Source organism: Ursus maritimus, unplaced genomic scaffold (genome assembly GCF_017311325.1).
Source record: "Ursus maritimus isolate PB19 unplaced genomic scaffold, ASM1731132v1 scaffold_7, whole genome shotgun sequence".
Taxonomy (NCBI): domain Eukaryota; kingdom Metazoa; phylum Chordata; class Mammalia; order Carnivora; family Ursidae; genus Ursus; species Ursus maritimus.
The window spans coordinates 41,398,593-41,415,785 of NW_024426885.1; the positions used below are offsets into that span (position 1 = coordinate 41,398,593).

The 17,193-nt window shown below is 43.9% G+C and overlaps 1 protein-coding gene across 2 annotated transcripts in view; it reads left to right on the forward strand.

The window, feature by feature from the left end:
* Positions 1–9,950, forward strand: part of GLUD1 (glutamate dehydrogenase 1) — a 36,187-nt gene extending 26,237 nt beyond the window's left edge. For both annotated transcript variants that reach the window (XM_040624128.1, XM_040624129.1), the window contains 7 exons: positions 910–1,047; positions 1,244–1,381; positions 1,789–1,869; positions 2,762–2,885; positions 3,884–3,975; positions 7,539–7,601; positions 8,519–9,950. In XM_040624128.1, coding sequence (XP_040480062.1) covers positions 910–1,047; positions 1,244–1,381; positions 1,789–1,869; positions 2,762–2,885; positions 3,884–3,975; positions 7,539–7,601; positions 8,519–8,638 — 756 coding nt within the window. In that variant the 3' untranslated portion in view covers positions 8,639–9,950. The remainder of the gene's footprint in view (positions 1–909; positions 1,048–1,243; positions 1,382–1,788; positions 1,870–2,761; positions 2,886–3,883; positions 3,976–7,538; positions 7,602–8,518) is intronic.
* The last annotated feature ends 7,243 nt before the right edge of the window (positions 9,951–17,193 follow it).

A 17,193-nucleotide genomic window follows, 5' to 3' on the forward strand; every position in this document is an offset into this window, starting at 1 on the left:
AACTGATAAACATAAAATAGGTTTTTCAGTGTTTTTAGATTTGCAGTTTTTAAAATGTCATTCTTTAAATCTCTTAAGTGTTAGAGTGGATGTTTCCAGAATAATACACTCTTTAATCTTTGAATCTTTGTATGATTCATGTGACTAGAACTACTTTAAGTATCTTGCAAATACATACAAAGCTATCACCAACTTCTTTTGGTCAGTATTTAAATTGAAATTTTTTTCACAAGGGGATATGTTTGCACAATGATCCAGATTTCAACTTGCAGGAAGAATTTGCCTGGTGTTTGGTTATTTTACTGAGAGGAATCTAAATTAAGTTGACTGCTACTTTAAAATAGACTAGAATTCGTATTCCTCCCAGTTAGTGACTTTAATGTTTTTACAACCATAAGACATCTGGTCATCAGGGACTGAGGACTTGTGCAGTGTGACTGACACTACCGCCATTCCTTTATAAGCCAACAAGGCTGCACCAAACTAAACTTCTTCACAGGTATCAGAGGATTGGGCTCCACATTCTTAAAGAAAAACTGATTGCTGAAGAGAAGCCTCTTATACGTTGTTTCTTGTGGCAAAAGGATTTTGAGAATGACTTCTTTTTTTTTTTTTTTAAGATTTTATTTATTTATTTGACAGAGATAGAGACAGCCAGCGAGAGAGGGAACACAGGCAGGGGGAGTGGGAGAGGAAGAAGCAGGCTCATAGCAGAGGAGCCTGATGTGGGGCTCGATCCCATAACACCGGGATCACGCCCCAAGCCGAAGGCAGACGCTTAACCGCGGTACCACCCAGGTGCCCCTGAGAATGACTTCTAAACTAATAGAATATGTCTTGGTCAGAATATGACTCTTACCATCTGTCTAGGATTTGGGTTTTTGTGTCATGTATAATTGTTCTTTATAGGGATTTGGTAATGTGGGCCTGCACTCTATGAGATATTTACATCGTTTTGGTGCTAAATGTATTGGTGTTGGTGAATCTGATGGGAGCATATGGAATCCAGATGGTATTGACCCAAAGGAACTGGAAGACTTCAAATTGGTATGTTAACCTAATATCCGAACAGTCTGACTACCCTGAATACTATAAAGTTGAAATAAGTCTTATTAAAATCTATTTCCATTGTTTACTTTTCAAAATGCAGCCCAAAGAGCTTGTATCTTCATATCATGGGCGCTAATCATAATCATTGAAACTGCGGTACAGCCATTAATTCTGACTTCTCGATCAATTGCAGCAACATGGATCAATCCTGGGCTTCCCCAAGGCAAAGCCCTATGAAGGGAGCATCTTGGAAGCCGACTGTGACATCCTGATCCCTGCTGCCAGTGAGAAGCAGCTGACCAAGTCCAATGCACCCAGAGTCAAAGCCAAGGTGAGAGCCTGATGGAACCAGGGCCTTACCAATGTGCAATGACCCTGAGCATGAGAGAAGAGCTCTAAATCGGCTTTCCTCTTTTTTCTCTTTCGTTGCTTTATTGGGCTATAATTCACATACCACACAATTCACCCAAGTGTAAAATGAAATGGCTTTTTGTATATACACAGAGCTGTGCTGCCACCTGAGGAAACCATGTGTTTCCTCTTAAACCAAACTTCCAAAAAACAGTTAGGGAAATTAGAAAGATGAAAAGTAGTTTTATACACTTTATTTATAGAACAAAATAACTCATATTAATTAGACTTAAACTAGAGTTCTGCCCATACAAACACATCTCTTACACCCAGTGGAGGGATTCGATGGTGTTGCTGGCATTTCTGTACGTCCTGCCTGTCTTGCAGATCATTGCTGAGGGTGCCAATGGGCCGACAACTCCAGAGGCTGATACGATCTTCCTGGAGAGGAACATCATGGTGATTCCAGTAAGTCATCTGTTCACCAGGTTTTGTATGTGCTCGGAATCGTAACTGTCTTCTGTGACGAATTGGGGAGAGAAAGGGATCATTCTTAAATTTCCAAAGCTGTAATGAATTCTTCATCTGTATTTTGCTTTTAAGAAAATAAAGTAGAAGGCTGGTTAGTGTAAAAAGCCTGTCAGTTTCCACTTGGACCTGAACCTTCCAGCTTCAGGCTCTTGAGTATTTAGCCTGCGTAAGAATCCAGTTCTATAAATAATGTCTGTTGTGCTAGAAGTATGAGTTCTAGCTTAAACTCTAAGCTTTTCCATAATTTCTAACCTTGTGCATTTCAAATGTCCCTTGCTGCTTTACTCAGAAAGCTCATAGGAAAAATGTGTGCTTGGGTTATGGGTGGGTAAGCATGGGGTCTATACCAGAAGATGATTTGCAAGTGGAGATGAATGTGGATTTGTGATGCGTTTAAACTTCTGTTGAAAGCACTTAAGAAATTTCAATTTAACTGAAACAGACTGCCCTTAGATAGTAGGAGAAGGGGTGCTGATCTTCTCGTGAGGCACGCTGCGGACAGTCCAGCAGTTGGTAGACCAGCAGTTTTGTCTAAAAGACTTTTTTTGGTGGAGAAGACACTCTAACCAAAGTCGCTCAAATGCTTTTTGGTTAATAAACAAAAAAGTTTTTTTTTTTTTTTTCAAAACGGAGAGAACCTCACCTGGATTGGAAAGGATGTTTGTTAAATTTCAGTGTGAAATTCCTAATACAATCTAAGACATATTTGGGAGGTTGAAAGCCTAATCTGCTTTGATATTAAAATGAAGCTCTGATGGTCATTGAAAGCATTTACTAAAACCATCATCCTCATTGCTTTGATGTCTTCCCTGTCACGTCTTCTGTATAGGATCTCTACTTGAATGCTGGGGGAGTGACCGTGTCTTACTTTGAGTGGCTGAAGAATCTGAATCATGTCAGCTACGGCCGTTTGACCTTCAAATATGAAAGGGATTCTAACTACCACTTGCTCAGTGAGTTCTGAAGACCTTGTTCAGAAATCATCTTTGGGGCCAGCTAGAAGGCTGGAAAAAGCTTCTGCTTAAAAAGGACTAATTTCCTTTTTGTAATCCTAGAGCATTTCATCTCAGAACAGGAAATTATTCTCTCTTGAGTCTTAGGACCAAAAATATACGATTTCTTTATGGGCAGTCAACTTACTAACTTCTCAGATATACTTCTATTCAGATGTTTATTCTGTGCTGTAATGTCCACTACCATAATCTACAAGTTAGTAAATAGAAGCAGTACCCTTTTAAACCAGGAATTCCTGCTGGTAATCCTCCATTCTGATCTCGGGTTGCTCTTAGTTAAGGCCTTTCTAGTGTCAAGAATTTTTGGAGTCTTCTGATGAGAATGCGGTTTTTCTTTGACCAGAGTAGGCTCCAGAGTTAACGGTCCAGTTTGGTCCAGCTGAAGTAAGACCAAGACCTCCAGCTGAGCCTCACTCAGCCCACTCTGAGAATCTGGGTGAAGTGTTCCATCCATTTCCGTTTCTTTTTCCCTCAGCATTTTCTTTTTAACAGAGCCAAGGAAAAACCCTGGTAATGGGTGTTATGGAAACAGAGCACTGACCTAAATTCACATTTATATAGCAATTTGGCAGAGTTCTAAATGATTAACCCATTTATGGCATTAGTGTTGCTTCTTTTTTTTTTTTTTTTAAGATTTTATTTATTTGAGAGAAAACAAGATAGAGGGAGTGAAAGGGGGGGAGGGAAGAGGGAGAGGGAGAAGCAGGCTCCCCGCTGAGCAGGGAGTCAGACGTGGGGCTCCATCCTGGGACTCTGAGATCATGACCTGAGCCAAAGACTGACACTCAACCAGCTGACCCTCCCAGGCGCTCCCAAGGCTTCTAGACTCTGTAGTTGTTTCTGGGTTGTGGATATATTTGAGACTACTTCTGGTTCTACTTTTTTTTTTTTTTTTTCCTACTAGCAGTATTTTAACCTCGCCTCTTGGCTTTTTGCAGTGTCTGTTCAAGAGAGCTTGGAAAGAAAATTCGGAAAGCATGGTGGAACTATTCCCGTTGTACCCACAGCAGAGTTCCAAGACAGGATATCGGTGAGTGTGCTGTGACAGGCCACACACAGCCCGCTCCTCTGTAGACTCGGGCAGATGGCCTGGGGTGACGGGCGGTCAGCAGCATGACGGTAACGACGGGATCTGTGTGTGCTTCGTATGCTGCTCTCTCGTTACATTCGAAACGTGAAGGAAGAATTTCAGTTTAAAATAAATAACAGTTCTTCTGGTCTTGATACTTTTGTAATGCAGGTGACTCAGCAGGTGATTCTAACATAATTGTGAAGAGCTACTATGTATTCTAACTCTTAAGTTTCAGAGAAACAGAAAGAAATGAAAAGTAAACATGAGGGGCGCCTGGCTGGCTCAGTTTGGAAGAACGTGTGACTCTTGGTCTCTGGGTCGTGAGTTTGAGCCCCACGTTGGGCATAGGGATTGCTTAAAAATAAATAAACTTTAAAAAAAAAGCTTTCCACAAAATAGAAACAAAAGTAAACATGAAATTGAACTATATGAAGAATTGAAATTGCTGTGTGGTTATGACAAGCCTGAAAGGAAGCAGGTAGAAAAGGCATCTGAGTGAATGAGCTGTTGACGGGACGGAGTAAGAGCGCTCACACGTCACAAAGAGAACGTCTTCCCCAGTAAATGGCAGAGACGTGAGAAACAAAGTCATAGGAAATAGGCCTAGAAAAGAAAAATGTTCAGTCTCAGTAAAGAAATACAAATTAAAATAAGGTTTCTTTAATGTATTAAACTAGCGAAAACCGTTAATGGCTCTCATGGTCACCGTGTCTGTGGAGAAACAGTGTACCTTTTCTTTGATGACGAGGCAGGTCAGTGCAGCTCTTGGGAAAATTTGAAGAGCTCTGACGCTTCTCCTGCCCGTGGACATATCATAGCATCTCTTCTGGGAATGTATCCAATTTATCCTGAGAAAATCTTCGTAAAGGAGAGGAATGGCTCCACGCGTGATGATGTCATTGGAACAGTGTTTGCAGTCAGGTTTTTAAATTAGGTTTAACAGTCTGCATGCACATGGCTGGGAAATGGCTAAGTTATAATAAATATGTCTTTGTATGAAATATGCAGTCATGGAAAGTAATGTAAGACTAGATTGCAACATGGGGGGAAGTTAGGGTTTTGTTTTGAAGAAGAGAAGGTGCTTTGCCACTCTGGGTATTAACCGTTGCCCTAAATGAACCTTCATCTTTCCCAGAGCCGTGTCTCTCTCGGTTCTGGTTCCTCTGTCTGCAATGCCCTGACCCGATCCCTGCTGGAGTATCCCAGCCCCGAAGGTCCCGCCGTGTGCCGGAGTCGCACACATCCGTCCATCACACGTGTCCCTGCGCTGCCGGGACGTGCTGCTGCCCTTAGATGGGCGTCCTGCTCCCCCCTGTGGCCGCCTGTGTCCTGGCACAGCCTGGCATGCAGCTGCCGACTGAAACCTGGAGAAGGGAGTGTGAAAGAGGACAGCCAGTTAGGAAGGCAGCCACGAAAACTTGCTTTTTATCCTTGTTTAAATAATCTTTGCCCAGTATGTTGGTCTCCCAATTTTCCAGATGCTTTCAGTGCTTCAAATGTTAGACTTCAGTGCTGTTTCTCACCTCTTACTGACTTATTGTAGGAGTCCTGTAGTGTCAGTCTAAAAAATGGGTTTTTTTTCCCCAGCTCCTTCCCTCTAGTTCCTCGGCCATGCTCTGGTCCTGCCAGGACCAACATCGTTGACCACCCCACCCCCCCGGTTTTCACTGCCCCCTGTCACCCCCAGATGTCTTCAGTCCTCTCCTTGTCTAATTTAAACTCCACGCTCTATCATTAAGTCACCCCCCGTCTCGTTTTGCCTCAGCATACCCCCTTGCCAACACCTGAACCCAGATGAAACCTGAGTCCGCTCCCTCCACATCTGTCCCCTGTGAGCTGGAGGCCCTGCTCACTGCTTCCTCCTGACCTGAACTTCAAGTCCGCAGCGGGCTGGCGCTGCCTGGCGGTTCTCCGGCCTCTCCCTGTTCCACTTTCTCTCGTTCTCTCTGCCCCTCACGCCAGCACATGACCCGTGATCTGTGCACAGAGGACACTTCCCCAGTCCCCGGCTCCTGGCACCTGCGCTGTCTCTTGTTGCCTCTCCTCTGGTTCTGGAGCAGCTCTGGGTGCCCCCATCTAAGCCCAGTGGCCTGTTCTCACCCCCCCCCCCCCCCTTCCCTCCTGTCCCACATCAGCAGTCATTCCTGTCAATGTGCTGAATTCAGTCTTAAAAAAATCAGTCTCTATCCCAGTTCCCCTTCCAGACTTGGTTCTTGCCATTTTTATTTCGCTCATAGCAGACGTCCTTAAGAATTGTGTATGCTGTCTCCAGTTCTTCTCCTGTGCTCACCCTCACTGACGCCCACCACCCCACCAAAACCGTTCTTGTCCGGGTGACCAGTGGCATCAGCACTGCCCAATTCAGTGGTCGCTTTTCTGTCCTCTTCCTTTGCCGGTCAGCAGCTGTTGTCAGTCTCCCTCAGAGTTCTGGTTTTAAGTCCGCGTATAGGCTGCCCCCCCCCCACTAGAATATAAACTCCATGAGAACAGAGAATTTTCATTATTTCTTCTTCTGCTCTGCCCCCAGTGCCTAGAAGAGTGCCTGGCACATAGTGGCTGCTCCTTGTTTCATGAGGGAATGAGTGAATGAGAAAGAGCAGTAACCCACCTGTGAAGGAAGTTTTTTTTCTTCATCCTAACTTGATAGGACAGAACAAAGTTTGACCCAGATGTTTCTAACTAATACAGATGTTACAGATACACACCTTCTGAAGTGAGGAGAATGCTAACTAGACGAAGGTCAGCATAGACCCCTTTGGTCGGTGACCCAGTTTCAAGTTTCCACCTGGCATAGCAGGATTGGATTTGACCGCTAGGTAGGACTTACTAGATTGGGGGCGATCGTTAATTGTCCTAAAATTTTAGAAAGCATCAAAAAATAAGTAGATAGAGGACTCTATTGAAACAGTTTGACTTATGGAAATAATTGGCATGGGAAGGAGATGAGCTGACTTGGTGGTCGAAGGCCCTGGGTTATATCCCAGCTCTAAAAATAGCTGTCTGTACCCATGGCCAACTTCCCTGGTCGTCGGCTCCCTCCTCCGTGGAATGAGGGGATAATAAGGAGCTGCTGCTGAGCGCTGTCCAGCTTCCCACACTGGTGGCACTGCTGAGTACACAGCCGGGATCCTTCTGGGCCCCGTGCAGTGTCCCTGTTGGCTGGGGAAGTGAACGGTATCACGCGCTGCTGTGGTCCGTCTGCTCTCAGAGGGGCGGCTGGTGCTGAGCTCCCTGCTCGCCCCCATGTCTCTTGCTCCAGGCTTTTCTGTGTGCATGGTTTTACCGTGATCTTACTTCATGAGTATTTGTTTGCTGTCAAATACAATGAAAACCAAACAGTGATTAAAACACAACTATGTAAATAGCTATCAAGATATCGTACAGAAATTAAATGTATCTTTACCAGAAGACAAAACCGTCCTGTCTGGCTGTGCAGTGATTGAAGAAGAATCCTTTGTGCTCTGATAAATGAAGCGTGTCTGTGTGTGGTTTTGTTAAACTTCTCCTCTTTTTCCCCTCAGGGTGCCTCCGAGAAAGACATCGTGCACTCCGGCTTAGCTTACACCATGGAGCGTTCTGCCAGGGTACGTGTGCAGACGCCCTTTGCGTGGCCGCTCCTGACGCGACGTGCTGCTCAGCCGCGTGCTCTCGGCGGCCACAGAGCGTGCGTGGTGGCAGAGAGCGGTCCGTGTACATGTTCCTCAGGACTGGGCAGCCAACTGCGCGCTTTTTCAGGCTCAAGTGATGGGCAGTGTTGTCAGGGCCTTCAGTAGGTTGACCAGGCTTTTGGAAATCAATAATAATAATAGCAGATGAGGCGGGGGTGGTGGCGGTTAGCGAGACACCGCTAGGCGGCCAGCCTGGTCGCCCTTCAGTACAGCGCTGCAGTGTGGCCGCAGGAAACTGCCTCACGAGAGAACTGGGTGCGAGTGAGAGGTGTTTTGACCTCTTGGTCCTTACTTCAAGACCTTAAACGCAATTTGAGTCCAGTTTTCCTAATTTCCTCTTGAGTTCAGATTCTGTCCACCTGGCTTCAAGTTGAAAACGCATAAGCGGACGTTAATGGTGGTGCTTGCTGTTAATTTTTTTTAATGAGATATCATTGACATGCCATAAATTCGCCCTTGGAAAGTATACAATCCGCAACCTTAAGTATCTTCACAGGACTACGTAGCCGTCACCGCTCACGCCAGAATGTTTTCAGCACCCCATTCCTAGTTCTGCAGAACTATCACCAAGTTCAACAGCGAGCTCGCTGCAGTAACAGGGTGTCTGAAGGACAGCGAGACAGCTCGTACTTGAGGCAGCTTCTTACTGCCGCCTGGTCAGTAGAGCATGTCTTAGTTCAGGAGAGTTCGTCCTTCCCAGCGGGGCTCGGTGCCCGAGTCCTGCACTGACGGGGGGCAGGTTCACCTACGCCGGGCCCGTGTGTGCCTCGTGTGTTCACGGCCCAGCTGCTCGAGTCAGGGTTGTCCTCACTGTGTGTTCTCCTGCCTTTCAGCAAATCATGCGCACGGCCATGAAGTACAACCTGGGTTTGGATCTGAGAACGGCCGCCTATGTCAACGCCATTGAGAAAGTCTTCAAGGTGTACAATGAAGCTGGTGTGACCTTCACATAGACGGAGTGTGGCTGACCTCCTCACTGCCCCGTTCCCCTCTTCATCTGCAGACCCTTCACAAGTTTACATGTAACCACAGAAATCTCTCTCTCTCTCTCTGTCTCTCTCTCGACTTACTAGATAATGGACATCATTCTCAACAAGCCAGTCTAAATCAGCCCTTTTGAGAAAAAAGAAATTAAGGTTAGGGGATCACGTACAAGCTGACGAATATGAAAGTAGAAATTACCTATGCCAGAGAGCCATTTGGGTATTTCGCCGTTAAGGAAAGGTCTCTTCAGTCTGTCTGTGCTGCTTTGCTCCGTGGCTGTTCCCAGTGCGGTCAGAGCTGGGCCCAGAGCTGGGGCCAGGAGCACACCTGTTGCCCAAGAGCAGCCAGTTGCTGACCGCTTCGGCTCTGGACGAGTCTGAGACGTGCTGTAACTCTGACGCCTCTGGGCAGTGGGCGGGGGGCATTTTCAGAAGGGGGCATGGTCCTCAAGTGAGTTACTGGTATTTTACTTCAGCAAAATAACTCAGTTTTACAGATGGCAACAAAAATAAAATCTGTTTCTCTTTATGCATTTTATTCTCTTAGAATAAAATAAGTACATGCTGCTGTAATAAAATTGCCTTTAATCACTTACCAAGCCTAACCTTGACTCAAGCGGTGAATGCCTGTAAACATAATAAATGAAACAAAGCTAGTATTTTTATAATATAAAACAGTATCATTTATAGCTTATCAATCATGTATTGTTGTCCAGCAAAAATAAAAAGTCCGATGGAGAATTAAGTTATCTTCATACCTGCAAATGGTGGAGGCTATTTTTGTTAAGACTGTCAGAATTTACTAACCATAATTATGACCTATAGTCCAAAGAGTGCAGTAACCTCCTTATCATGCTAATTAATTGTTCTCTTTTGAAGATGTACTGTGTTGTCTAATTGAACAATAATTCAAGTAGAGTGTCCCAGAAAAAAACCACTTGGGCTCCCACTTTGGAGTCTAGCTGGCGGCTCCGAGCCCTGCCAATGGCACCGACTCGGCCTGACTTGGTGTCCTCTTCGAGAGGCCTGAATACTGCACACTTCATTACCACTGGGCTGGAAACAACCTTGGGTTGAGCGTTTTGTTTGGGAGTTAATTTGCCAGGGCCTTTCAAACAGTAGTGTCCCAATGAAGTACTAGATATTATTTATGTAAGAATGAGCTTTTTTTTTTTTCTTTTTTTTTAAACAACAATATCCTTTCAGAAATTTCTAACTACTTTGTAACTGCATGACTTAACCTGGTGATAAAAGCAGTTATTAAAAGTCTACCTTTTCCAAAGCTTATGCTTCCTGTGTTTCTGTGTTTTTATATTTGATAGTAACTCTTTTAGTAAATAATAAAACTAAGTTGGGATTCTAAAGTTTTTGAAATAACCACCTATGTAACATTTCTTTCTACTATATTATCAGCTGCCCAGATTTTATTCTTGAGTTCTTTCGAGTTTCATTCTGTTAAACAGTATCAATGGCTATTCTTGGAGAAGAGATTCTAATACTCAAAGCTGATAGACCCAAGTAATTTTTAGTACCTTCTTTAATGAAGGAACTTCATTGATTAGGGTTTCGTTTTTAATAACTGAGCCACAGCATATAACACCTTAAGGCAGAATACTAACCACGGTCAGTGGAACTAGACCCTAGACCTGACTCCACCAGTCCCTTAGCAGCCAAATCTGGAGCTCAGCTTTCAGCTGGACTCTGTCCCTATTCTGTCCAGAACATCTCTGCGGTTCTGAGCATCAAGTCAGGCAGTAGGTAAACAAGCCCCCTGGCACAAAAGACCCAGTGCGCCCTTCCCAAGCTCTTCAGTCTACTTGCCTCTGAGTGGAGCACTAAAATGTGGGGTTGGGGGATGATAGGGAAACAAGTCCCAGAATACTTGGAACAATACCGGGTGGGGCAGTCAATTCAGGTCATGTGTAAGGGGGATGACAGTCTTTGGTGGCCTTTGCGTTATATTGGGATTATTCGTACTATTTTTTTTAAAGATTAGATAGACGTTGATGTGTGTGTTGCTGATACTAATGTTAGAAAAACTGAACCGTGCTTGCTACCTATATAGACAGCAGAGTGCTGGTGTCGACTTGGGTTTCCGGGGGTTTGAGTTTGAAAATCCTGGTCAGTTAGTCCTCAGCTTCACTGAAATTTTCTAGTTTGTTTACTATTTATAATTTTAAAAACTTAAGTATAATACTCAAGGGAATTACTTGCGAAGTACCCACAGACGGCTTAGGTTGCACATGAGGAACTTCACTGTCGCCTCGAAAATCCCTACGCCAGAATGGGTCGTGCTTCCCCGAAGTAAAGTTGAGGGAAGTGAGACGTAAAAGCTGGTTTTTGGTTTGGGGCAGTTTTTTGTTTGTTGTTTTTTTTTAAGCAGTGCTTCTAGCAACTCAGTAGGATTGGTGATTTACTTTTTTTAAAAAACCTTAGTGTCTTAACTCACCAGCTTCAAGTAAATTCATTATTCCCTAAACCTCCCTAGTAGACTTTCTTAGCCACGCTGTACATTCAAACAGTCCAAGCGTGGCAGAGGAAGGAAACTAGATCTGCAGGCCTTGTACAGAGACCCCTGTGAAAAACTTGTTTTGTTTTGTAATACTAGTGTTACGATTTTTTTTTCACAAATAACTTTATTGGCTCCTTTGTGTTGATTTTCAAAGCTTACACAGTGGTTTTTAGGCAGTTTCTTAACCTCCATGCTATCGACAGCTGGGGCCGGGTCGTTCCTCATCTTGGGGACTGTCCTGTGCTTTCTTTGCAGGATGTTTAACAGCATCCCTGGCCTCTACCTGTTAGATGCCAATGGCTTCTGTCAGATACGACAATCAAAAATGTATTCACATTATCAAATGTCCCTTGAGGAGTTGAGGAGTGCCCTGTTGAGTATTACTGGACAGACAGCCAAATGGTTCTTCGAGTCTTGTTGTGAACAGCAGCTGATGCCTCTATACACCCAACCTTCCCATTTTCCACTCCCTAGGGGCAGCCACTTCTAACAACTTTAAATGTTACGTGTTCATTATATTTAAATCCTTTTCCCATTTTTTTAAAAGATTTTATTTATTTGACAGCAAAGCGGGGGAGTGGCAGGCAGAGGGAGAGGGAGAAGCAGGCTTCCACGGAGCAGGGACCCTGATGCAGGTCCCCATCCCAGGACCCTGGGATATGGCCTGAGCCAAAGGCAGACGCTGAGCCAACTGAGCCACCCAGGTGCCCTCTTTCCCGTTTGTAATTGGGTTATCTTTCTGTTGTTTCATTTCTAAGAGTTCTTTATATATTCTGGATGTGACCCTTTTCAGATATATGATTTGCAAATATTTTCTTTCATTCTGTTGGTGTTGTCTTTTCAATTTTTTGATGGTGTCCTTTAACGCGAGAGTTGCTTTTTTTTTTTTTTTCTGACGGAGTCCAGTTTCTCTTTTCTTTGGTTGCTGTGCTTCAGGTGTTAGAGCTAAGACACCATTGCTCAATCCAAGTTTACACAGACAGGTCTCATGAATAATGACAAATGTTTAAAGAAGAATTAACACTTCCTATGAGGCCAGCGTTATTCTGATACCAAAGCCAGACAAAGACATCACAAGAAAAGGAAAACCATGCCAATATCCCTTATGATTGTGGACACAAAGTTACTCAGCAAAATACTAACAAACTGAATCCAACAGCTCACTATAGGTGTCACGCATCATGACCGGGTAGAACTCAACCTCAGGAATGCAAGGGTGGTGCAACATAAGAGAATCACTGTAATACACTCCATTAATAGAAGAAAGGGAAAGAAAAAACAATCATCTCAATAGATGTGGGGAAAGCACTTGAGAGGGTTCGAGACCTTTTCATAACAAAACATTCGGCCAGGACTAGAACTTATAAATGTGATAAAAACCTTTACAAAACCCCACAGTTCCCATCATACTGATGAAAAACAAAGTGGTATTTATATGCAATGGGATATTTTTCAGCCATGAAAAGGAAAGGAGTGGTGATAACACGCTACAACTTAGATGAACCTTGAAAACCTAAGTAAGTGAAAGAAGTCAGACACGCCAGGTCACATATTGTACGAGTCCTTTTAGATGCTGTGCGTCCCCAGAATAGGTGCTCACGGTTACGGAAAGCAGAGCACGGTTGCCAGGGACTGGGGTGAGACGTGATTACTTAGGAGTATGGGGTGTTTTTCTGAGGTGGTAACAAAGTGGGTTTTTTGGCTAGTGGGTGTTTTTGGTTTTTTTTTTTTTTTAAGATTTATCCTTCTATTAGCGCACGTGCACAAGTGGAGGGAGTGGCAGAGGGAGAGATGAGAGAATCCCAAGCAGAACAGCCCGTTGAAGGCAGAGCTGATCCCAGGGCTCAATCCAACAACCATGAGATCACAGCCCAAGCTGAAACCACGAGTCAGATGCTCAACGGACTGAGCCACCAAGCACTCCAAGGTTATAACAAAATTTTAAAACTAAGAGTGATGGTTGCACAACATTGTGAATGTGTTCAATGCCATTGGACTGTACACTTGAAAATGGTTAGTCGTATGTTATGTAAATTTCACCTCGATTAAAAATAAATGAAGGAATAAAAAAACTCCACTAACTTAGAGTTGAACCCCAGGAACTATCCAGGGAGTCCAGTTGCAAGTTGGCCAAAGTTTCTGAGGAAACCTGTTCACAGCAAGTACCCTGTGAGCAGAGTGGAGGCGGGTGCTGTTACAAGCACGCCCTCCCTGGGACGCCTGCAGCAGTACAGAGTGCCAGCACAGACCAGTGCGCTCAGGGAGTTGCAGGAACTTGGCGGTATTTGGGGCTTTACAACCCCGCAGCAGGTCATGACGTTGGGACAGGCCAGGGCTGGGTCCACCAGACCTCCCCTGATGACACGCAGGGTTGGCAGCATGAGGGGTGGTCCTGTGCATTAAGCGGATTGTACCCATGTGAGGAGAAAAAGCTGTGGTTGCTGGACATTAGAACTCCTGGTTGACCATCTCTCTCGGCACTTTGAATAAATGATCCTCCTGCCTCTGGCCTCTGCGGTTTCTGATGAGAAGTCACCTGTTAATCTCATTGAACCTCCCTTTTACGCGATGACTTATTTTTTGTTTCAAGAATCTCTTTGAATTTGAGTTTGAACGGTTTGATTCGGATATGCCTGGTGTGCATCCATTTGAGTCTTCCTACTTGGAGTTCATTGAGCTTCTTGGATTTTCATCAAATTTGTTTCAACCAATATTTCTTCAAATACTCTTCCTGCCCCTTTCTCTCCTCTCCCTCTGGTACCCCCATGGTGCACAGTGACGCAGGTGACTCTAATCCTCTATTTTTGTACTTTTGTTTGGCTTTCTGTTCCTCAGGTTAGATAATCTCATTTGACATATCTTCAAGTTCACGGATTCTTTCCTGTGCCTGTTCACATCTGCTGTTGAGCCCTCTAATGAATATTTTATTTCAGTTGTACTTTCAACTCTGGAGTATCTTCCATTCTTTTCTATAATTTCTGTCCCTTCATGTGTACTCTCTATTTGCTATTGATCTTACACTTTAATTCTGTAGATGTGGTTTCCTTTGGCTCTTTGAACATGTTTAGAATAATTGATTTAAAGTCTTTGGGGGAAAAAATAAAGTCTTTGATAAGTACAATTATTTGGGCTTACTTAGGTTTCCATTAGTTTCCCCTTTCCATTGGGCTTACTTAGTTTCCATTTTTCCCCTTTAAATGAGTCATAATGTCTTTCCTTGCATATCTTTTTATTTTTCTGAAAACTAGATGTGTTGAAGAACATAATGTGGCAACTCTGAAATCAGATTCCACACTCCTCCCCCCAGATATCTTGCTGCTTTTTGTTGTTGAGTGTTTGTTTAGTGACTTTTCTGAGCTAATTCTATAGTCTGTTTTCTTTGTTGTGTTTTGCCATTGAAGTTTCTCCTCAGGTAGCTTAGTGGGTAGCTAACGACTGGACAGAGATTTCTTTAAGTATCCAGAACCAATAGGTCTCCCATCTTTGCCAGGGAACTCTGTGCGGGTTGGGCCTCACCTTCAACACTCAGCTGGGCAGTTTATATCTCTGCTTCGGTTTTCGCTTCCTGCTCGTACAGAGCCTCAAGGTTTTTTAGAGGTGAGAGCTTAGAGCCTTCTCCAGTCTTTAATGAGAACATGCACAGCCCTCCACATGTGCATGGCCTTCTAGATTCCCAGTAATATATTGGAATTTTCAAAGTCCCTATGGACATTTCATTCCCCAGTTTTTCCTTTTAAGCTCTTCACTTTGGTTAGCCTATTGATTTCCCAAACTGTTATCGACCATCTTATGCAGCCATCAGCTTAAAAAATAGCCTGTTATAACAAACAGCCCCAGAGAAAAAGCTGTTTACAATAGGTGAGCTCCTGCCTTTATCTGCCGACAAATAAAGGCGGCCTGGCAATGCGGTCTTCCTAGGAACTACCAGTCAAGGGAAATAATCACAGTTCTCTGGGAATGAGGCTTTGAAGGAACTCCAACCCTATTCAGCTATTTCCAGTAACTGCTAGGCTATTGGTTTTCAAGGCTGCAATGGAGTTGGAGAAGGTAGGGGCTGGGGGGGGCACAGAATAGGGTAAATTAAAAACATCACAGAGCTTGCCATTCTTAACAAGATTTTGTTTGTTCGTTTTTAATTTGTTCTACATAAATGCTCCCTGGATTGCTGTAAGCCTTTGGTTAAGAATTCAGGGGGGAAAAGTTGATTCTGTTTTTGCCAGTTTTCTCATTAATTTTATGGAGGAGGGAATTTTTGGAGGTCCCTGCTCCACCAATTTCTTGGACGACACCATCTATTGCTTTTTATAACACATTTAGACCTTGTTGAGGCTGATGTCAGACCACTCATTGCACAACACACAGTAAAGAGAAAATGAGAGCTAGAAGTACTTATTCTGGAACAGCACCCAGCAAGGTGAAGTTAAGGAACCATGGGCAGTGCTTCTCCAACTCTCTGTGGCAAAGGACCAATTTCTTGGTTTGTTAATCTAATACACCATGGTATGCAGTCCTGCCTCATGTGACTAGTTCACATACAACTTGCCATGCAAGTTCAACAACCCAGAGCTGGTCTCGATCCCTTTCAACAAGCATCTCTGCTGCTCACATTCCTGGAGGTCCAGGCAGTGTCAAATTTTTGTAAAAGTTTCTAAATGCTCTGCTCTTCACTTATCTTGTCTCCAAGTAGTAACAACAAGGTTTGCAAGCTGGTAAACTTTGAGTAGCCCTTCACCAGCAAACGATCTTGAATAAGCTAATATGTGCCTGCCTCGACATTTAAAAATCTATCTGTGTTGGTTTTCTCTGAAATTCAAGCATCATGGATCTGTGTCCCGTAGAAAATGAAGATCTCTCCTATTCCCATGGACACAGAGATGAACACTACTAACATGTCTGCTGTATACACGCTGCCAGTTTTTTCTCTTCCACCAGTATGAGTTTGCGTTATAAAAATGAACTCTTCCTACATATGTATTTGACATACTTATAATTTATTTGGACATGTTCCCATATGGTGTATGTACATTTTCTTCCTTCTTCTTGACAGTCATGGGGTATTCCGTTTCATATGTACGTGCAAAAATTGTTAACCAGTCCCTTTTGGTGGCCATCTAGGCACGGTCCCATTTTTCAAGCTGCGATATGGTTTACAATACACTAGAAATGAGAGGTGTCAACTCTAAATTATGCATCAGACCTACTACGCAGAGCAAAACTTCCCACCCAAGTGATTTCTGCCGGGCACGCTAGGGTGTTTCCAATTCTTGCTATTACAAACAGGCCACGAGGAATCTGTGTTCACCCTCTAGGCGTCTGTGTGTACCTGTGCGCACCGGAAGAATAAAGTCTTGGTAAGAGGAATTGCTATCCAAAGAGGGCTCCAGCTTACTCTGCCACCCACAGTGCTCTCCTTTTTTTGAGCTAGGGTTTAGACTGGGGGAATTCAAAAGTCTTCAGGAACCAAACCAAGATACAGAGTCCAGATCTAGCTGGACAGTGGCAAATGTTCCAAGCCAGGACATTGGATATTCCTGGGCTGTTCAAGACTTGTGAAGCCACTTTAAAAAAGGACAGAAATGTGGTGACCAACTGACGTGCTCCTTAAAACACCTTTTCTTCTCATTTCTGCAAAGAACAGGTAACTTCCAGCAAAATAATAAGTGACACCTTTTCTTTACAAATCATTTCCTTTTTTAAAATCCAACATGTTAAGCTAAATGCCGCTTACACATATGTTTAACTTTACGGTGCTTACCCCTCATGGCAGGAAGGCGAGGAGGCCAGGCACTCTTGGCCACTGCCGCCAATTAGGCCTGACAAGTCTCGGGGAAAGATCCAACAGTGGCTTCCACAGCCAATAAGCAGTGGATTTAGTTACTACTTGACCTGATTCTGTGACCGTCTGTCCAGCTCAAATGCTTCTCTAAAGTCTCTTTCAGAATGTGAAGCATCTCAAACTGCCTAAGCCTGCCCTGCTACACTCTCAGTCAGGTTGGTCCGTGATCCTCCCGGA